The following is a 22,986-nucleotide window of genomic DNA, read 5'->3' as shown; positions in this document are numbered from 1 at the left end:
CTCTGAAGTCTTTAACCAGGTCAAGGCTCTTATGACTGTATCCATACACAGTTGAAACGACTAATCAATTCAGTGAAAACAATCGGCTAATTTCAGCTACACACCAGTGATATATGCCACTGGTATTGGGCACAATATAAAGACAGAAAGATTACCCATATTTTCAGTTACTTGTGAAATATTATGGTTTTAAAAAATAAATAATTGCATTTTGGAAGAAATTTTGTGGCTTTTTGCCTACATCCATGGTATACATATGCCACTTTATAAGAGTTTCACTTTGTTCATGTCAATAAAATTTTTCTAATTTTCTCATTTAGACTATTTGTATATTCCCATCCTAAAATGCTGAAAAAGTTACCTCTGTAATATAGAGTTTTGTGTAAACTTTACAAATCTGTGTCTTAGGGCAAGCATGTCCTATAAAATGGGGGTTATACTTTGCCCACATCAATGTAGTAAAAACATCAGTTAAAAATTATAGATTACTTAGGAAAAATTTAATGTAGCATAATGCTAAGAATCACTATATTAATACCTGCTTTCTTGATAAAAGAAAACAAGAGGTTTGTGTGAGAAAATGATATATTTTATTTCAGGAGAAAGAGAGTATCTTTAGGGAACATTTTAAATAATGGAAAGATAAATGTCACTAAGTTGGAACCACCTAAAATTCACTATTCTGGGTGCTTTATATGGAGTTAAATCCATACTATCTGAGTTTGAAACTTGGCGTGACATGATTTATTAAATTTCAGAAAATTTGTTTTCATTTAAAAGACTTAAAATTAGCATTGTTCAAACTTCAAAAATCCCTTAAAAGCATCATTTTGATTTTAGAGTACTAAAAAATAGTGGGAATTTCCCTTAATAAAGTACTTAAGCATAGTTGAAGTGGAAAATTGTCTTTGTAAATTACATGCTTTGGCTCAATCACAGTTCAAATGTTTGCCAACCCTAGGATGGCCTCTTCTAAATTAGTTTTTGCTCCTATCTGTTTTAAACAAGAATAAAATCAAAGTCATATATAAAGGGGGAAACAAAAAAATCCTTGACACAACTTCCATTATAAACTCAAACATGCTAAGGCAGATACATTTTAGAACTATTCAAGAGCTTCTTCATTCTTAGAAAAACACTGTAAGATCTTGCAGTCATGGGAAATTGCAGGTAATCCATAATACTTAATTACATATTTTGTTTTTTGAAACTGGTGTTAAACTATGATAATTGTAGCATTTACATTTTAGCAGCAATTGGAATATTAATTGCTTGGGAGTTTTGTCTCTGAATCGAATAGCAGAATATTATAGAATACTGTTCTGCTTAGAGATTATTGTTCAATTTAAGAGTTGTTGCTAGTAAATGAAATTATTTATACACTATAATATTAAGCATAAATATATATAAATATATAGCTAATTGCAACATTAATTAATATTAAGACATTTAGTTTTCTGATCATGGTAGAGCTATAATTAACAGCTTAAATAAAAATAAGTTCCTCCACAAGAAATCATTTAAAGGAATTACACACTCGATGATTTGCATAATGACAAACTGAACAACTTAGAAATGTTTCTAATTTTAATTTTATTAATATGAATAAATAACAAATAAAATTTAGCAAATATTAAATATTTAGGTATCAAAAACAGTTCACCATAAATACAATACTTTAGAAGTAGCAATGCATATTTTTCAGTTTTGTGCACCTTCAAGAAAGCAGTGATATCAGAATATCTATTATTATTACTATTATTATGACTGTTAATTTAAAAGCCTTTCAAGAGCTAAACCAAGTTTTTGTTTTTGGTTTTTTTAAGCCTCTAGTTACTTGAGGAATTTTCTGGAGTTATATTTGCTTTCTTAATGAAAAAAAAAATATGTTCTTAGTCCCTTGGCACTTTTTTATTTAACTTAGAGAAGACTGTCCACTATAGCTATCTTGCAGGTCATCTTTCCTATCTTAATGATGCCACAATAAACCAAAGAGCATTTGTCCAAAGCCTGATTTCTTACAGGTTTCAGAGCTACCTGCTAATGGAATTGGTAAAGAAGTCACATTGCTAGTAAGGAGTCCAAAAACCAAAGAGACTTCTGTAGTAGCATTGTGTTTTTACCCTTCACAATATCCATTGACATAAAAATCTGTGATCATGTAATTGAGTACCACTCACTTAAAGGGGTTAACTCTTGAGTAATTACCACACGAAGAGGCTCATGTTTGCTTTTTATTGACATAAGATGGTTCCAGTTGCACCTTCTGCTGGGCACCTCATATTTGCTCTAATCTCCGAAGGTGAATAATTATCCCGGAATAAAATCTTTGTTATTAACAGAAGAACTGGAAGCACCAACTAAGCCATCAAGGGATGGGTAAAGAGTGAAATAAGCTGCCTGTGGTTCATGCTATGGAGGGCAGCCAGATAAGCAACCCCTTGAGCTTCCCGAATGCTTGACCGGCTTCCCAAGTACGGTACCATACTGCCTGCACCGTGAAGACGATAAAGTTGAGGGGTCAGAAGGGCATGAGAAGGAATTATCCAAAAAAGTATTAACAATAGATGTTCTATAGTTTCATAAGGTACAGAATATTTATCACAAGGCATAAACTTGTAACATCATTCGTTTATTAGCGCTATTGTGGTGTGGGGTGTGTGTTTAGAAACAACAGTGAAGATAACTATAATGGGGTGTTGTTGCGCTTGACTTCTAGTGGAAATAAAAAGCATCCTATAAATCAAAGTCAAAAGAGACTGAGGAAATCACTACTATCAAAAGATTTAAGAAAAAAAAAGCTAGAAGCCCTGGTCAATCTTCTAGTTTAGAAAGAGGTACAGAGCAAATTATCTGACATACTTATTTTATCATGCCTGTTCTAGAGAGAATTAGAAGTGGCCAGTCTCAGTGTTTTTTAGCCTATTCATTTTGCGAATGCTCTTTTTTTGTGGGGCAAGATGACTGTCTATACCATCACTTAAACATTAACACCAATAATAATAGTATATGCTTTTTCAAGTTAATATCCCACTTTAAAATTTGATATCATACTTTATTCCTGATGACAAATGTATTTAGCAAAAAACACCCCTGCCAATTTGGTTTCAAATGTTATTTTTATCTATTAATAATTGAATGAAGAATTCGTCAGTTTGCTTTTTATTGGTCCCAAGATGATATAATTTATCTACTGCACCTAAAGAATGAATCAGGTTTTTATGTTCCAAATTTCTGAGAAGGATGAGATAATCTCACAATTGTCAAGAATAATGAAATAACATGAGTCTTTAAAAATTTACAGCCGCAGTGATGTCAGTGCATGTGTGTAATGAGATTCAAAATCCAAATTAAAAAGTTTTAAATTTTCTTCTGTAAAGTTTCTAAAAATAACTGCTGTGGAGACTTAGATAGTTCAAGGAATTCAAAGAAACTTAACAATGCCAAATTTCTTTCTCTAAGGGAATGAAACTTAAATCTATTTAGTAAAATATTTAAGATGTTCATTATTTATATTAAAATTTTTATTTTTCCCTTTGTTTTTCTTTTCCCCTGTATAATCTAATAGTCTCAACTTGGAATCACCAGTTTTTTTTGCTAAATAAATGGATTAAGCTTTCCAAAGCATGTATGTGAAAGAGTGCAAGAAGGAAAAGAAAAAGCTAATTAAAGTGTAACTTTGTACTCTGATATCTGACAACTTTAAATCTTTATAAGTTAGTTATGGGTGAATTCTTAAATTGAAAGGAAGAAAATGAATCCATGATACAAGCAAGAATTTTGTACATAAATATGCAAGTACTAAACTCTGGAGAAAAAAAGTCCCACTACTGATGAAATTACATTTGGACAATCCATTAAAGGCATTTAATTTCTGACCCTCCAAAAATGAGGGTAAGTCTTTTTGCTAGTAAAATGTAATAAAACCTTCTTATCACGATTTATATTTTCTCCACAGTTTTCACTCTTTCTCAATCCTATTACATCTCTTACTGAGCCCCTCTTGCCAAACTTGAGAATTTCCCACAATTTACACCCTACTTCTGCAGGTAATTTCCATATCTTCTAGTGTTCCTTTCCTTCATCAGCTCCAGAGGCGAGTTAAGTCAAGGGCTTAGGAAAAGAAAGTCAGCCTCTGAGAAGTCCAGTGGGAAGGGAGAAATGATTAAACTCAAGGAGAAGAAAATGGATCCAGGAGGGCTCCAGGATTATTTCAGCTCATTAGGTACTATCATTTTCTATTTTAATAGTAAGAGTGGTGGTGGCAGATGCTAGTCAAACTGAAATAGTCCTGGAGCGTCTTGGAATTGATTTACCTGAGTGAAGATAAACCCCACTCTCTCATGGGCTGCTCGAACTATCCTTGCTTCCAGTTTCCTTCAAGTCCCACTCTTTAAGACGGGGGAAAAAGCTTTAGGAGGAAGTACAAATTATTTGTGTGTTCTGGCAGCAGAATAGCTACTTTCTTTCATTTTATATTTTCCCTTACTTGCAACATTTTACTCCAATCCCTGGGAAAGAATAAAAGATGATTTGATTGTATTAAGACAATATATACCTTCCTTTATTTATAGACTTTTCATATGATATGTCTTAAAGATGGAAATACATGTATGTGTGCACGTGTGTATATACACAGAAATACATATGTATATATGGATATGTATACACACACACACTTAATTCCTTTGGTTTTTGATCTGCAAAATGTGAACCAAATGTAATGTTCATTGTAATCATATGCCAAGAAGGTGTTGAAAAATGTGATTTATCTGCACGTTCCAAAACATCATACTACAAATCTCCACAAAACATTTTAGGCTATGTCTACACAAAGTGTCTAAGCACAGTGAACCAATACACACTATCAAGTGGATTTCCACTCTAACTATGTAACAGAATTTTCTCTTCAAAGATCCACACAGGTTGGCCAGCCCCAGATTCTTTAACACTAATGTTCCTTTAGTTTGGTGTTAGGTTTACCACAATCGGGAGAGACACAACTTGTTTTCTAGAGAAATCTCAATATATTCTTGGGTTTGCCTACAATTTTTATATTAATAAAGGTGTAAGCAGTTACTTCTAAAATTCTATGCAGCTTTTGAATTCTTAGGTTACTTAGGTGATAAAAAGTCCCATGGATGCTACTCTTTGAGTGTGGAGAAGTAGCACTCTTCTAATTGTCAGTTCAGTGAGGTATTCTCTAAATGCAAGGCTTTCTGAGTATTTACGTAGAGAGAGTATTCATGGTCAAATATAGGACCTCCTTATGGAAGTTAGCCTGAGCATGCACAAGATAGAACAAATTCAAAAAGCTTCTATTTTCTTCATCACGGTCTTCTATATGCCACACACAGAAATAGACAGTAGGGAAAAGAAAATGACAGTTAAGTTTTTAAATGTATGATTTATTTGAAACATAAGATGTTCCAATTTCCCTAATAATATGTAACAGAAGACTAGTTAGTGATTTTTACTAAGTCAGATGTTAACCACTGAAATCATGGAACTATATTAAGAGCCCTGAATTAGAAATCAGAAGAAAAAGATGCTAGTCTATGCCTTATTGCTTCTAACTTCATGAACTTGGGCAAGTCAGGTAATTTCTCTAAGCCTTAGTTTTCCCATCTATAAAATAGGGCTAATTATCAAGTTGGTTACCTAACAAAACTGTAATATCATAGATGTATAAGCTATACAAATAAAGGATCTTATTATGGTGATTACGACAGTTGGTAAGTAAGCAAGTCAAAATTTTTTGCTGTGCAGAATTGAAATTGGTTCCTTTCAATGCAGACTCTTCAATTTTATGTTTTCCACTAAAACCAATACCAAATTTAAAAAGTGACAATACCAGGAACTAAATATATCTCATGGAAAAACAAATGATATCTTTTTCTTCTATTCTTGGCTTAGAAATAAGTCTACACAGAATTTTCCCTGTCTTAAGGGGAGACCAGAATGCATTGTACTCACACCTGTGCACCATCCACCTACATGCATACTCACCAGACATAATCAATTGCATCATTTCCATTATAACACATGCAAATGCATTTGCCACACTCTGCAGGAAGTTATTTCTTTCCACTGGAGTGCTAAAGACTGTACAGACTTTTTGCATCATTTTAACTGCCCAATCCATGCAGTATAGTTCTTTCTCGCACACCTGATTTAGACATAGAAAGCATTTTGGTAAATCTTTATGCAAAGAAAGCTGTAGAATTTGAAAATGGTATTAACAATGACAGTTTATAATTTTACGTAATTTATTACATACAACATGATGTTGATTCTATAAATGGGAAATGCTCTTATATCTAATATTCCTTTGCTTTCAAAATGGTACAAATTTAGCAGGAAAAACTGTGAAGTAACTAAAAGCCTGGTTCAAGATTATCATGGAATATTATTTACTAATATAAGAAATAATATTGAAAGTAATTATTAAACTTATGAAAAATAAGACTCCTGTTCATTCATTCATTTAATAAATATTTATTGAGCACATGCTAACAGCTGGAGATACAATAGTAAGCCATAAAGACAGGGCCTCTATTTTCAAGGGGTCCAATGAGTGTGACAAACAGGCAATTTCGACAGGGAAGAGAACTCTATGATAATATCAGCTTTCCATCTTGAGAGCTGTAGGGAATATTTCTCTCTCTATTGTTTAAAAAACAAACGAAGAGTACCTGTTTATAGCTAAAACTGACTGAAAGGAAAAAGGTTTACTTATTAACATTCTAAATGGCCGATTTAACTCATATAGCCCAATAATATACAGCATGAGAATAAGCTATATAATAGTGTAACTAAATAGTGTTAATCTGACAGGAAAGATTTATTGATTACTTATTACATGTAAAGCACTGTACCAGGAACTACAAAGGAAGTACATAGCAGAGTCCTGGATTTCAAAGCACTTGCAATCTATTTTGGGAGCTGATTTACCCACACATACACCATTGGTTGATAAAGACAAATCTGAGGCAATTTAGAGAAAATTAATGATCAGAGTTGAGATGTCAATCAGAGAAGGCTTTCTAGAGAAGGCTTCTTTTCCACCCCTAGTGGCTTCCTCTCCATTCTTTTTGCTACAGTGCAGCCAAAGTGACTTTCCAAAAATGTAGAACTGATCATGTCTCCCTGCTTCCTAAAACCTTTCAGCAGGGCAGCTCCTGTGGTTCAAGCCTCACAGAATGGTCAACAAGGCCCGTCCTTACCGAGCCTCCCTCTTCCTAACTAAAGTCACCACCTCTTCCTCTTCTGCACATTTTCCCTTTCAGAAAAAATACTGAACTGCTTATAGTTCCCTGAATACAGCCCACAGTTCTAATTCTCTCTCCATTTATTTTTGAGGGCATCCGTTTATTAAAATAAATATTTACATTGAGAATACAGTTAACTTAGTAGCTTTCTTCACATTTCCACATGTTTAAAAGAGCCACTGAGGTTTCACTCATGTTTCAAACAGTTGAGTTGATAAATATCCTATCTCCATTTTGTAGGAAATGGATTATGTTCAATTATTTCTCACAATGGCCAATTGAAGATTATTCCATTGCTTTTGAAGCAGTGGTTGGGCTGACATCTGTGATGGAAGCCAAATAAATGAGAGTTCTGTGTAACACATGCAGGTACATGCTTGAGTAATCTGACCTCTCTATCTGACTGCTGAACTCTTTTATTCATTAAAAAAAAAATGTATATCTGCTGGAATTGGTGAAGCCCCCTCTGTATTCTACACTCATCCAATATTAGCTCCTTTCTGCTACTTTTGTTTGTACCCTTCTGTACATATTTTTGCACTTATCACACTGAATTTATTTATATACCCTCTGATATCTCTTAAAAGACTGTAAGCATCTTTTGGTCAGGGATTTGTTCTATTACTTTTCATAGTCCTAAAATCTCACACAGTGTATGACCCATAGTAAACACTCAGTTTGTGTTAAATGAATGAATATTAAATATATTATAATGTTTTATTTTGAAAAAGAAAACATTTTAACTATAAAAAAGTAAAGAGAATAGTATTATGAACACCTAGTATCCATTCCCCAGCTTCAACAATTACCAATCTTGTTTCACTTCTATCACCATTAATTTCCACATTCTCTCTTTGCTGCCCATTGATTATCCTGGAGCAAATCATATGTGTGCTTTATTCTTTTAATGGAACTTAGGAAAAAAAAAAAGAATATAACTTGGCAGAGCCATAGAATGACAATCTAGATACGAGGTGGGGAGAGGTTAATACAAGGAATGATTCCAAACATGATAGTTTATCATGTATTTTAAAATTGTTAAGTATGTATAAAGTATATATAAAAATACATACTTAAATACTTATTCTTTCAAAATGTTCTGTATGTACATATCTCAGTTCCTTCAGGGCAGCTCCCTGGGATGTCAACTATAATGTTAAACAATTTGCTAGAAAAAACTTATTTTTTACTTACCAACGCCAAAAAGACTATCAACCTTGCCAATTCAATGGCCCGTCCATTCACAGCTTTACTAGCCATGAAAGTAAAGCAGATGTTGTTCCCACTCAGGATTAGGAGACGTGCATTATTCTCTAGAAGCCACTCCCGGGGAACCACTTTTATTAGAGGAAGAACAGTTATTTAATGAGAAATTATACAGTAACAAAGAATAAACATCATTAAATACCTGCAATATTATATCACTTTATACAATTAGTGCCAAGCGAGAAGCTCAGAAAAAACACTTTAGTTTTCCAATTACAAGATTCTACTGGGTACAGAGATTATTGCCAAGTCACAGCGGCTCTCACAATGTACTATTAATATAATCAAAGCATTTCTCGTACACATGGATCAACAAAGTGGTCTAATCCTTTGTACGGATAGAAACCTTATAAACTTTAGAATCTAAAGGATTATGCAGGAATGGGAAGCATTGTTTCACCTCTCCTGTACCAACAGGAGAGGACTTTCTTCTTACCCAACTTTAAGAAGGTGTTTCTGAGAACCTGCAAAATGGGAATAACTGAGCTAATTAAATTATGAAGCGTTCAAATAAAAATAGCAATAAATACATATTTATAAAATTGGCAAGGAAAATTGAAGGAAAGTAAGCTGATTATATGCATTCTCTTCAAACATAATGCCAAACTTTAAGTCTTTTAGAGCATTTAGTGATTTCTATTAGGCAATTCATTTGTTACCTTTAGAGTTAGCCTTACAATTTTATAACTATATTCTAACAATACATTTCTATTAATGTGGTAAATAATTTTTTTTACCTGATAGTTCATCTACAAGACTGATAACATCATCTACTGTCCATTCTTTGGTGCCTGTGTCATATAGTAATTTAATGGCATCAGCCAAACCTTTCAGACTGGGTTCATCTGTAGGTCCTTCTATCATTTTCTGCCAAACCACCTGTCCTGAATGATAATTGAAAAAAAAAAACAAAAAACTAGGCTGTGACAGAATAGCTGGCTTCATGATAAAGACCTCACGGATTGTTTAAAAAGGAAATTGGATTGCATAATGGGATCCATTACTTATATATGCCACTTTCATTCTAAATTTCATAATGAAAGGTCAATTCTGATAACAGTATAAATTTTAATGTCTCTGACTGATGTGATGAAGCACAGCAACAATAGCTAAATGAAGTAAAGAAAAGGTAGATTCGCCAAGCAAAACAGTGTTTCTGGTTCAAAGACAATGCTACTCCGCAACAGAAATTGGAATAAACAATTGATGTAATTTTACCAAAATGAAATAACACCTATTGATATCCTTCCAAGAAAAGAGCATGCTGTACTTGAGAATCTTCCTGACCTTTATATCAAAACAGAGTAATCTGGTCATTTAAAATATTTATCTATGACCAATTCTCTTTGTGGATTACACACAACAAAATTTGATCCCAGATTAACTTCCTACTGCTACTCAACACACTTTAAACTGGTTAACTACTGACACAAGACAGTGTGAACTAAAGAAATGCATGCTAGGGCTTGCTTCAGCAGCACATATACTAAAATTGGAACAATACAGAGAAGATTAGCATGGCCCCTGCACAAAGATGACAAATTCGTGAAGCGTTCCATATTTTTGGGACAGACTGGGAGTTCGAAATTTGTAGATACTGACAGGCATATGTAGAACAGATAAACAAGATTATACTGTATAGCACAGGGAAATATATACAAGATCTTGTGGTAGCTCACAGCGAAAAAGAATGTGACAATGAATATATGTATGTTCATGTATAACTGAAAAATTGTGCTGTACACTGGAAATTGACACAACATTGTAAACTGACTATAACTCAATAAAAATGTTTAAAAAATTAAAAATTAAACATAACTATTTGTTAAAAAAAAAAAAAAAGAAATGCATGCTAAGCAGGGAGGGTATAGCTCAGTGGTAGAGCATGTACTTAGCATGCACGAGGTCCTGGGTTCAAGCCCCAGTACTGCCATTAAATAAATAAATACCTAATTACCTCCCCCCACAAAATGAAAAAAAAATGCATGTTAATTTTAACATTCATCCAAGCAAAACTTAATTAGAAATACCAAAAATTGCCCCCTCAAATCATTTTATGTACCCCAAATTAAGTAAAACATCAATTCTGACTACCACTTTGCTTCACTTGCACTGTTAGTCCCCTCCAGCAGCATATAAATATAATCTTGAGTTAAATAATGGTTAAAAATGAAATGCAGCTATTTTAGGTAAATTAGGGACAATGAGACTATATTTGGAAATGACCTGCAATAGAACAATTTGTCTTGACATTTAAGTGATGCACAAGTTAATGTAGTCTGCATCTATGAAATCATGAAATACAGTTTAATTATTCAGAATGATGAAACTAAGCAGGTACAAAAAGATATATCTCCTAAAGTAAATGTAATTAACCAGTTTTGTAACATACATCCCTAAAAAATGGATGCTCACCATCTTGAGGAGATATTGGTCCAAAGATGATATACAATAATCTTGCCTGATTCACCATTGGCCATGGTTTTAATATACGTGTCAACCAAAATGCAGAATCACTTCGATGTGTCCAGTGATCAAGCAGAGCATTTCTACAGAACAGTCTAATCCTTAACTCCAGTTTTCGGGCACTTCCTATGAAGACAAAAGAATTGTAAACCATTCTTCCTAGAAAGATTGATATGTATATTGGATAGGCTAAAGACATACATCCTTAATATGCTTTGTACTAAGAGTGTTATTTCAATTTCCTCTGTAAAAATTTTAGATCAAGGAACTATTTTTTAAATAACTTTATTAGGATATAATTTACATATCACAATTTACCAATTTAAAGTGTACAGTCAAATCTTTTTTAGTATATTCAGAGAGCTATGCAGCCATCACTGAATCTATTTTAGAATATTTTCATTACCTCAGAAAGAAACCCTGTTCTTTTAATTGTCACTGTCCTATCCCTCTGTCCTTTTTCACCCTCAGCACTAAGCACTACTTTTTGTCTCTATAGATTTTCCTATTCTAGACTTTCATATGAAGTCACACAGTTAGGTGGTCTTTGAAACAGACTTCTTTCACTTAGCATGTTTTCAAGGTTCAACTATATTATGGCATGTATCGATTTCTTTTAATGAACAAATGCTATTCCATTGCATAGATATACCACATTTTGTTTATCCATTCACCCACTGAGGGATATTTGGGTTGCCTCCACCTTTTGGCTATTATGAGTAACGTTGCTATTAACAATCATGTCCAAGTTTCTGTATGGACATATATTTTAGTTTCTCTTGGGGATATATCTATGAGTGGAATTGCTGGGTCATATGGTAGCTCTATATTTAATCATTTGGAGAACTGCCAGAATGTTTTCCAAAGTGGCTGCACCATTTTACATTCTCACCAGTGAAGTATAAGGGTTCCAATTTTCCCACATTGTCACCAACACTTGTTGTTATCTGACATTTAGGTTCTAGCCATCCTAGGGGCTATGAAGTGGTATCTTATGTTTTTTTAAAAAATAGTTTTATTGAAATATACATAATTTATGTACCATACAATTTACCCATTTGAAGTGTGTAATTCAATAGTTTTGATATACTACATAATTTTTAAAGTTGTGGTAAAATATATATAAAATTTGCTATTTTAACGTGCACAATTCAGTGGCATCAATTACATTCACAATGTTGTTCAACCATCACCACTGTCTTACTCCAAAACTTTTTATTACCTCAAACAGAAACTCTATAACCTTTAAGCAATAACTCTCCATTTCCCCTTCACCCAGTTTCTGGTAACCTCTAATCTACTTTCTGTTTTTATGAATTTTCTTGTTCTAGGTACCTCACATACGTGGAAGCATACAATATTTGTCCTTTATGTCTGACTTATTTCACTTATTATAATGTTTTCAGAATTCATCCATGTTGTAGCCTGAATCAAAACTTCACTTCTTTTTATGACTGAATAATATTCCATTGTAATATATATGCCACATTCTATCCATTCATCTCTTGATGAACACTTGTGTTGCTTCCAGTTTGGGGCTATTGAAAATAATGTTTCAGTTAACACTGATGTATAAGTATTTGTCCAAGGTCTTGCTCTCAATTCCTTAGTTATAGTCCCAGGAGTGGAATTGCTAGGTCACGTGATAATTCTATGTTTAGTTTTTTGACGACTGGCCAACCTGTTTTCCACGGTGGTGGCATCATTATACATTTTATATTTTTATACCATTTATGTTCTACTTACTCGCAGATAAGACAAGTGCAAATAAAGTCTACCAATGCGCTAAGGCCATATGAAAGTAAGTACCCCTGATGTGTTAAGCCAAGCAACACAGAAGTTTAGAGGAAAGAGATTATTGCAGCTCTGGAGAGATCAGGAAAGACTTTACAGAAGAGGACAGGTAAATTTGGTCTTAAAGGATGAAAAGGAGAGATGGTATTTCAGGAAAAGGGAGAAGGAATAAAATGTATAAGGTAGAAATGTGTAAGAGGTATCTGAGACACAGTGGGTGGAGTTATATGACTATATCAAACTGATATACGGAGTAGTGGGCAATAAGTTTAAAAAAGTAGGTTAGCATTAGAATGTGAAGGTCAGTATGAATGGTTTGGATTTTATTTTGAAGATATCAGGGAGGTAATACAACTTTTTGATCAAGAGAGGGACATGATAGTAATTTTGTTTTAGGCTTCTCTATCTTCCATTTTAAAACAAATCTGCCATAATTTGTTTTATAAAGAAAATTTTCAAGCTGACAGCAAAATAGAGATACTATAACAAATACTGTGTACCAATCACCTACCTTTGTCAAGACTTTACTTTTTTGCTATATTTGATTCAGATTTTTAAAAATAAATAAAAACATTACTGATACAGTTAAAGCTTCTTTTGTATCACTCCCAATCTCCTTCTTCCCCAGAGGTAATCACCATCTTGAATTGGATTTTGTCCCTCCTGTATAAGTCACCAAACAAAACTAATAGGATGTGTACACACATGAGAATTTGCTCATGTGATTGTGGAAACTTGGCAAGTCCATAATATGCAGGGTAGACTGGCAGGCTGCAGACAAGGGAAGAGTTGTAGTTCAAGTTCAAAAGCAGTCTGCTGGTAGAATTCTTTCTTGGGTGGGGAGGAAAGTCTTTTTCTCAAGGCCTTTAAGTGATTAGATGAGGCCCACCCACATTATGGATTGTAATCTGCTTTACTCAGAGTCTACTGATTTAAATGTTAATCTCATCTAAAAAATAATTTCAAAGAAACATCTACAATAATGTTTGACTAAGTATCTAGGTACCATGGCTTACCCAAGTTAACACACAAAATTAACTATCGTATCTCCTAACTATATTCTTATACTTTTTTACATCTGGTTATAACCATAAAGAATAAATAGAATTACTTTGCATGTTTTTTTTTTAAACTTTATTTTCCCTTTTTTGGGGTAGGGAGAGGTAATTAAGTTTATTTATTTTTTTAGTGGAGGTACTGGGGACTGAACCCAGGACCTTCTGCATGCTAGGCAGGAACTCTACCACTGAGCTATATCCTCCCCAACTGCATGCTTTTAATTTGCATATAAATAGTATCATATTGAAAGCATTGTTTACTATCCTTTCTTCTCAAATTATATTTTGAGATTTATCCATATTAATACACATGGCTCTAGTTAATCCACTTTAACTACTAATGGTTTTAATTGTATGAATATGCCACCATTCATTTATCCATTTTCCTAACAACAGGCATTAGGTTGTTTGCAGCTTTCCCTGCTTACATGCTGCAATGTTCACACTTATACATGTCTCCCTGAGCACACTGTGGGAGTTTCTCAGAGTGAAACTGCTAAATTGTAGGATTCCATAATTTTTAAAATATGAAATATTCCAGGTGTATATAAAGGTTTATAGAATACTATAATGAACACCTTTGTATCCTCCACCAGCTTAAGGAATAAAATATTATGTATATATCTGAAGCCCTCTGAGTACTTCTTTCTCTAATCATGGGATATTTTGGCCTCACTGTGTGATTCAGTGTTCATCATTCCCTTATATCTCTTTGTCCTTTTACTACAAATGAATGCCACAATTTATTTTTAAATATACTTTTGAACTATGCTTTTTTTTTGTATCTGTTTTAATCTCTGTACAATGTTATCCCTGAATTGTAGTTCTTTACCTGGTTTGCTGCAGACAACTGCCTGCATCTTGCGGGGAAGATTAGTCAGCTCACATAAGAAGTTATAAACACGATGGCACTCCAGTTCATCCCAACCTGCTGTTAAGGTCTGAGGATGATAAAATAAAGGAAACATTGCAGATGTTCAAACCATCAAATCAGAACATAAGTCACTACTGCCTTATGACTATAACTGTTGTAGCACAAGATGGAGGTGATGTGCAATTTTTATCCACTATTGAACTGTTCAATCTATAAACAAAACCTAAAAATGCTCCAAAATCCAGTTTCTTTCTGGTTGTATAGGTAGTATCTTTTCAGAGAACTAAATGGTACTGAATCCTGAACTCAGACAGTATGAGGAAAATAACAAATGAAGGTCCAAACTCTGGAACACAGCTCTAGACATCTGACTCACAACCCTCCTGTGAGTTACTTTTAGACTATAGTCAAACCACTTTGATCCCCTCTACCTATCACTTATGATATTGCTTATAAACGATAATAATCTCATTTTAATGTGACAATTATGAGCATTGACTTAGGGCATTTGGATGTGAACAAGCAAAAAAAAATCTTTTATTAGGACAGAATTTAATAATCATCTTTGAGCAAACCAGAATGTACAGTTAGACATATATAAAAAGAAAACTCAGATGATACTCTACTATACATAGATTTTGAAAAGGTTGACTAATCATAACAATTTTTCTTGAAATAGTTGAGCTGGACTTCAGTAGTTTAAAAATTAATCTTTTCTCTCCAGAAGACATACTAGAAACTCCTAACAGCTGTTACTTCTGTTGAAGAAAACTCTGTGAACAAGGAACAGGCCTGGGAGGAGACTTAACATTTCACTTTATACCACTTCATACTTTTTGAATTTTACATGATTACATGTGCTCATATTATTTGTCTGAAAGGAAAAAAAAAAGAAAAAAAATCTATTTTGGAAGAAGGCTAATAGGAGAGCCTATGCCCCTGGAATCTGGGCATGCAGATGGTGGCTGGCAGGATGGGATATAAGTAAGATTGTTGTAAACCTCATAAGGTATTTTTTAGAAAGTTAATACATGTAAACTGCTTAGAATAGTGTAATATATTAATAATATATTATTAATATAGAATAGCATTAAATAATGTTATTATCTTCTTTGTTTAGAATAAAAGATGAGTAAAAAATGTTCTTAAAATCATATAGTTGATTTCTTCACCCCCCAAGCTTTATTTAGATATAATTGACATATAACATTGTATAAGTTAAAGGTGTAAAATGCAGTTAATTTTTATATGCATATATTGCAAAATGATTGCCACAATAAGGTTAGTTACATCTATTACTTCTTATAGTTACAATTTTTTTTCATACAGTTGATTTCTAAGTTCACATCTTAAAGAACTAGCCTAAAACTTAAAACTCATTACACACACACACATCCTACCCTACAATATTTCTAGTCATTACAATTGGCTGGAAACTTCAAGGACACTAGTATGGAGTGAGTAAGTGTGAAATATTTCTTACCAGTGAGAAACCCAAGAAGAAAATCTGAGGCGGCAAACAACATTATTAGATTAACACATTCTCGAATCTTTACAATGCTATTTTGTTTTCTTTTTAGATTATTATTACTTTTATTATCCTATGGAAAGACAGATTACGTGCTCTACTTGTTAACAGTTCAAAAAGAATTCTTTTTCTTCTTTCATTAAAAAAAATGTACCTGTAAAAACATGCCATAACATGATAATCCTAAACATTGCAATGGAGCTGCACAGCCACTGAATTTAAAACAGGAAACCTGTAAAGAGAACAACTATTAATTCCTTCTTTTCAGTGGAACTGTGCAACGATTTAACATTCAAAGTTAATGGAAACATGCAAGTATTTTTTTTCAATCTTAACTGAAAATAACTAAAACATTAAATAACAGATAAGCATCACGTTATATAGGTGGGGATTATGAAAGAAGTATGAAACAAAGTCTCTGCCTAAGGAGCTCACAATTTATTTAGGGCAATAAGATATACACACATGAAATTAATTTGATGTTTCAGGTTAGAATATAATGCTAAAATGACCGAATAAACATATCAGACACGATAAAGGCAGGGAAAAGATAACTTTGGGAATGATTTTAAAAGCTTATGAAGGATGTGAAACAAGCAATGTCTTTAAGTAGGATTCAGAGATAATGAACACATAGGATTGGTGAGGCACACAATTAGGGCAAAATTGTATAGAAGTAAGAATTTAAAAGGTCCATTTGGGAAGAAAGATATGAGCAGCTTAATTAGGCTCAAAGCAGTAGGAAGTAAGGCTGCACTGTCAGGGGGAACCCTAAATACCAGTTATGGACTTTGGGCCTTATCTTGCTGAAATTCAGCAGCCAATTAAATATTTTTAAGCAAGAAAATTAACTTGATGAAGATAATTCAGTATACAGAATGTCTTGAGGAGTGAAGAATGAATGGCAGGAAGGTTATCTGAGAAGCTGCTGCAATAATATAGATCTGAACTCAGTGCAAATACTGGCATGAAAAAAAGCCAATGAATCAGAAACAGTTTGCATACTACTGAGTGCAGAACTGAATCAGCAGCATTAGATGTATGTTTGCGTTTCTATAGTAAAACTCAATGTCTAACATAGATTATGCCCAGACACACTGATACACACTTTCAAGTCATAAATTATCACAAAAAGTTTGTCATTTTATATATTAAAAGTATATACAAACTTTTAAACAGTACAAACTGTTTAATGATACAAACATTTAAACAGTAAGACTTTAACATTTGGAAGTTATTTTCATTTTAATAAAATATCTAAATCACCACTTTAAAACATCCTTAGGATTCCCATATGAGGTAAAAATACTTTTATAAGGCTGATAAACCTAATAAACTTGAATGATGTTATATATAAAATTATTTTATAATAAGTAAAATACTCCTATACTACATTTTGGTGTTTATAATCTCTGAGTACTTGGTAAAGTATCAGATGATCATCAACCAACTCTTTAGTACTAATTCATGAAATTCCACTAATTAAAGACAGATTTAAAATGAGTATAAGACATTAGTAATAAAATATTTTTACTGGAAATCAGGATTGTGAACTAATTCAGAAGTATGATCTTACTTCTGCAAGTGTCTTGTGAATATACTTTAGTCTTTCCTTTGTGGGTAGCAGCAACGTACATCTTTTAAATAGTAGACCTGAGTAAATAGAGAGAGAGGTGAAAAAAATGACATCAATGAATATTAACTTAAAAGTATCTATAACGCAGCATAATGTTTCCTGAAAGTCAAGTATGGTATATCACAGTGACCATGAGCTGATAGGGTTTTTAAGAGGAAGTTTGGGAGAAAGGGTGCAAAACATTTATAATACACGATACTTACCAAGTGGCTCTGGTGTCCACCTAAGAGGCAAAGGCATAAAGTCTTACAAAAAATTGTGAAATTGATACTATAAAATAGATATGTGAAAGTATTTAGATTTAAAAAGATACAACGATCAGACACAAAATAAAATAGGGAAACTATTGTCTTTATTCCATAGAAAGCATATTCCAGTCTCTCTTAAAACTAGCCCCATGTTCACAAAGGAAAATGTTTTAAGAGTTGCTAATGGAAAGAATGAGAAAAGAGAATTTGTTTTCCCTTTTCCAAATACAAAAATTTAACGTCCTAAGTACTTAAAATTTCAGAGATTGGAAGTCATGTTTTTTTCTCACAGAAAGTATCCAGCTTGGATGAAATATCTCTCTTCCTTCAAAGATATCCTTTTATGGGGCTTGCATGTTAAGAATGTATAGAATTTTGTGTTTAGATATTTTAAAAAGAAGAAAAAAACCCTGTAATTTCCCGTGGCAGGAAGTATATGATTTGCTTCCTCTAACTTTAAGCATTCTGTTTTCCTAAAATGGCAATACACTGTTAACATTCCTATTAGGGCAAATGTCCTCAAACTAAAAATAAGATACATGGTAGGAAAATATATACCTGAATATCATAACTTCCCTTAGTTTTCACCTTCTCTGCATTTACTTCTTAACATAATGTAATAACTAATTTATATAATTCTGTAGACTCAATGGGAATTGAATTTATTTTTAGAAGTTGCTATGTTTGGGTAACACATGACTAAAATTGCTTTTTAAACAGAAACCGTCCTTATTTTTGAACATAAAAAGACATTTTCAGTGTTTGGTTTTTAGGCTGAGTTCTTTTCCTTTCATGTTTTGGCATCCAGTCCTGAGGCATATCATAGCTGGGGCATTGTAAGCTATAATTGTATGTTGGTTAATTTTCTAATGAAAAACTCCAATTTTTTAAAAATTGAAGTTTTGTTAATTTACAATGTTGTGTTAGTTCTCGAGTACAGGAAAAATTTCTATTTTTAACGGTTGCAATTTACCATAAAAACCAATACTGGCTGACTTTATTTTTTTAACACAGGTGCTCTCCTATATATCCTTTAGAAACCAACTTCTTTAATTTCTTCCCACTAAAATAGAGTCAGATGTAATGTTCTTTCCACACTGGCCATCTGCTCTGTTTTGCGTGAAGAAGCAAATTAAAATGTATAATCCTCAGAATGCAGAATTCTGAAAATGTTATTTTAATGTCTAAAAACAAGAACAGATCAGACAGGAATGGCAACATGAGAAAATGGTAAGTACATCAAACATTTATCTAAAGAATAAGTCATAAGCTAGGTGTCTGCACAAAATTTAAATGGAAGGTTGAAATTATTACATGAGTAACACCATTTTTAAAGCTAGCTTTTAAAATCAGTACATACCTGTATTTTTAACTGAATTACCCATATAATTGTCTAAATGCTTTTTTGTTTGTTTATGCAATTGAGCCTGGTCAGGGAGAAAACATTTTTTCAAACTAAAACCAAAGAATAAGCTTTTTCCAAATACCACTTTCTCCACAATAGATGATGTTTGAAAAAAGATATTTCCAATGAACAGTAGCAAAAAAATAATCGCTGTACTCTGTTACAGGCTTTACTAAGCCTAATCATAAAAACTGAAATCAGCAACACTGTAACCAGTTACATACCTTCCATTTAGTCTTATTAAGCATACTTGTCAAATATACTTTGATATATTTACACATCTATATAGTCTTATTTTACTATCTTAAAGCTAGGCATCCTTGAGCTACTAAAAGGTAATATTCACTTACTCTGATGCTTTTATTTACATCTCACCATCACTCTGATATTTAGTTCTACTGCCATGTTTTGGTTAATTATAAGGTAGCTTCATAATTAAATTGATGTCATTAGTCAAGTCAAAATGAGAATTTATTTCAGCACTCTTAGGGAGAATGAAATCAATGAATGGGGTGAAAGGCATAAAAGATTACAAATCAAAGGGAAGAACTTGTACAGAATTTCTTTTGATAAGATTAATTTAATGACAGTATAATGGTTTATTAGAAAATGTGTAGCATGCTTTAAAAAAAGTTGTTTCTGATAAGAGAATAAGTGATTTTCCACAATAATATGTTTAAAATTTTTTTTTCTATTTTAAGAACTAGATTATGATTGAAAGGGAAAAGAAGTATAAAGATAAAACACATTAGATCCACAGGAAGTAAAGCATAGAAAATACATCAATTTCTTAAACTGGTAAGCCACCTAGACAGTAAGCATAGGTGACACTGTAGCTACATGAAATCACAAGGACTGACACATTACATTAAAGTGTATCCTCTGATCTTTAAAGATAAGTAAGGGACTGTTGTTTAGGGAAAGTCCTCATATTGAAGCGTAAAAGCATCATAGAAACAGGAAATATTTCACTTCCCAAGGGCCTTACAGAATTGTATAATAAAATCCCTCTAATTAAGCATAGTTCTTTACATGTTAACAATTCTCATTACATTACATAAATTACCTAGAGACCTGTAGTGTTCCAATATAGTGGAGTCTTGTCTCCCGTCAGGCAGCTCAAGGTTATGAAAGTCCTGTAGTAAAAGTCTTTTGCTTCCTGATGAGGTTGAGATATAATCAATAATGTGCTGGCTGACTGTTTTGGACACCATGCTTAACATGCTGACATCCTTCACTAGCAAAAGAAGTACATATACACACACACATATAAACAGTTTAACTACAAGAACATTACTATTACCACAATCTATTAACTTATAAGTTAGCTCATTAATAATAACACTAAAGAATACTAAAAATAAATAATAATATTGGGGAAAAAAGAGGAAAATCTTAAAATTATTTTAAATCCAGTTCTCAGTGAATTAGAAATATTTGGGGATGTATCATGTCATTAAAATCAGAAGCATGTTTTAAAGAGTTTGAGTATCATATTTTCTCTTCATATCCCTTACCTAACAATGATGAAACTTTAGAAAATAAACTTAATGTGAACACAATTAACATTCTAGCAGGGCCTAAGATGACAAGCTACATCTTGAAGAAAATAAAATATTCGAGTGTGTCCATGTAGCCTACTCATAGTCTCCAAATCTCACCTGACAAATATCTTAAGATCATATGGAATATTTCCAATGGCAAGGCTTTAAAATTTCCAAGCGTTGATAAGAGTTGAGAATCTGTGATAACAGTGTTGGAAAAATAGCTGGATCGACGATTACTACGTCGATGTTTCTGGTTGGGAATCAAAGTGAAACTGGAATTTACTCTGGATGCCATTCTTTTTCTTATCTCATGAATTTGTCCTGGTTAGAAAACAAGAGACAAAGTACAAGAGACAAAGGAGAAATAAAATTATATTGATAAAGAGCTGTTGTATTTTTAAATGGAGGTTTTCATACTTTGATGGACAACAGCTGTCTCTCTATACTTATAAAACTTTTAATATGCTGTCCAACTTACGTAATTTCCACCTGTAGAGACTATTTACTCATCTCAGCGTGATATGAAATACTTAAAAATATTTTCCCTCTTAGCCAAATATTCTAGATGGAGTTTTAGTAGAAAATGAGATGTATTTGGATGAGATATATTCTAAGAAAAGAAGTATGTGACCTTTTTAAAAAGTAAAAGATTCAACACAAAAAAATAACAAATTCAATACGTTCAATATTTGTCAATTAGTACATTGCTTTTACAATCTTTACATTATTTTAAAAAATCACAGTATTAATGTAGAATTAAAAATTTGTAGTAATGTTTTTCTGTTTCTTTAAAACTGAGTACTGACATGTTCTTTGGTTAGAGAGATTAAAAAATAAAGATTTTAGTTTACAGCTTTTAAAATTTTACTATCTCTAACAGATTAAGATGGTTTCATTACAATTACCAATTATGTGAAATCAAAGTTTTGTAAAATTAATAAGACTAAAATAAATAAATAATAACTTTCCCCCTCAATTCCACTTTTGGTTAATAATAGTTACTGATAAGTCACAGGAAGGGCCTACACAACTTATTTTAAAATGAACATTTCCTAGAAGGAACTTTATTAAAATCACTGATAATTTACTCACACTGAACAATAATTCTTTAAAAAAAAATTATTCATCACACACACTGACTTTGTGTCAATCCTCTTCCAACTCAGAAAACATTGTCTTTTGTATATATAAATGTATATGTACATATGCATAACTATAACTCCAATCCAAATCTCCTTGTTTCTAAAGTAACAACTAAGATGTTTCAGCTGAGTTACAAATACATCCGACCAAAATGCATTTTCTCATTTTGTAGCAAAATTGCTAAAAATCATATTGTTACTTATTCATCTAAAAGGTTACAAATCAACTTATATTAACTTAAAATCAGTTATATATTTGAAAATGTGGCCAAGAAATTTAGTGCTTAGTGGAAAGCATACTATGAATCTCCTTTATAACCATACCATACATAGCACTTTGCTTCAGCATTCAATGAGCATTTAAATTAGTGTATCTTTTTAAATAATCATTAAAATTATACAAGTAACCTACGTGCATTGTCAAGAAGTTTACAAAATACAGCAAAATAAAAAGAGGAAAATTAAATTCATTTGGTTTTTAACATTTAAAATTAAGCAGTGTGGTTTATATCACTCCAGAATTTTACATCTATATTCCTTTTTACAGAAAAGGGAATCGCTGTTCATATTATTTTGTAATCTGCTTTTTCAATTGTAATTAAAATTGTAATTTCTTTCCATGCCAATAGACAAACTTCTCCAAGTATATATAAAGACTTCATGTGATTCCACCAAATGGAAGAATCTTGATTTATTTAATCCATAAGATTTTTTAAAAACTTTTTACAGTAGGCATGTCAAAGAATTTTCA

General features: G+C 32.4%; 1 protein-coding gene and 1 pseudogene across 1 annotated transcript; one reads left to right on the top strand and one right to left on the bottom strand.

Moving 5' to 3' along the window:
• Positions 1-5,227: 5,227 nt before the first annotated feature.
• FBXO47 (F-box protein 47) lies at positions 5,228-22,428 on the bottom strand. Its single transcript, XM_010960493.3, has 10 exons — positions 21,208-22,428; positions 20,613-20,783; positions 17,834-17,910; positions 16,412-16,489; positions 14,688-14,796; positions 10,953-11,129; positions 9,275-9,421; positions 8,466-8,608; positions 6,010-6,169; positions 5,228-5,340 (listed from the first exon to the last, which is right to left on the bottom strand). The coding sequence occupies exons 1-10, from the start codon at positions 21,386-21,388 to the stop codon at positions 5,228-5,230; spliced, it is 1,356 nt and encodes a 451-aa protein (XP_010958795.2). The 5' UTR covers positions 21,389-22,428.
• On the top strand, positions 10,004-10,102 carry LOC123618431 (U6 spliceosomal RNA; annotated as a pseudogene).
• Positions 22,429-22,986: the final 558 nt, after the last annotated feature.

The sequence above is a fragment of the Camelus bactrianus genome, chromosome 16 (assembly GCF_048773025.1).
Source record: "Camelus bactrianus isolate YW-2024 breed Bactrian camel chromosome 16, ASM4877302v1, whole genome shotgun sequence".
In the NCBI taxonomy this organism is placed as follows: Eukaryota; Metazoa; Chordata; class Mammalia; order Artiodactyla; family Camelidae; genus Camelus; species Camelus bactrianus.
Note: the sequence above shows the minus strand (reverse complement) of the source record. Positions and strands in the feature narration are given on the sequence as shown.

Bases quoted from the DNA above. Each gene is read 5' to 3' on its own strand.
- FBXO47 (XM_010960493.3), bottom strand. From the start codon at position 21,388: ATGGCATCCAGAGTAAATTCCAGTTTCACTTTGATTCCCAACCAGAAA. The intron at 14,797-16,411 runs GTACATTTTTTT...TATCATCCTCAG, and splicing joins GTTATGGCATGTTTTTACAG to ACCTTAACAGCAGGTTGGGA. The intron at 8,609-9,274 runs GTAAAAAAAATT...CTCTAATAAAAG, and splicing joins TCTTGTAGATGAACTATCAG to TGGTTCCCCGGGAGTGGCTT.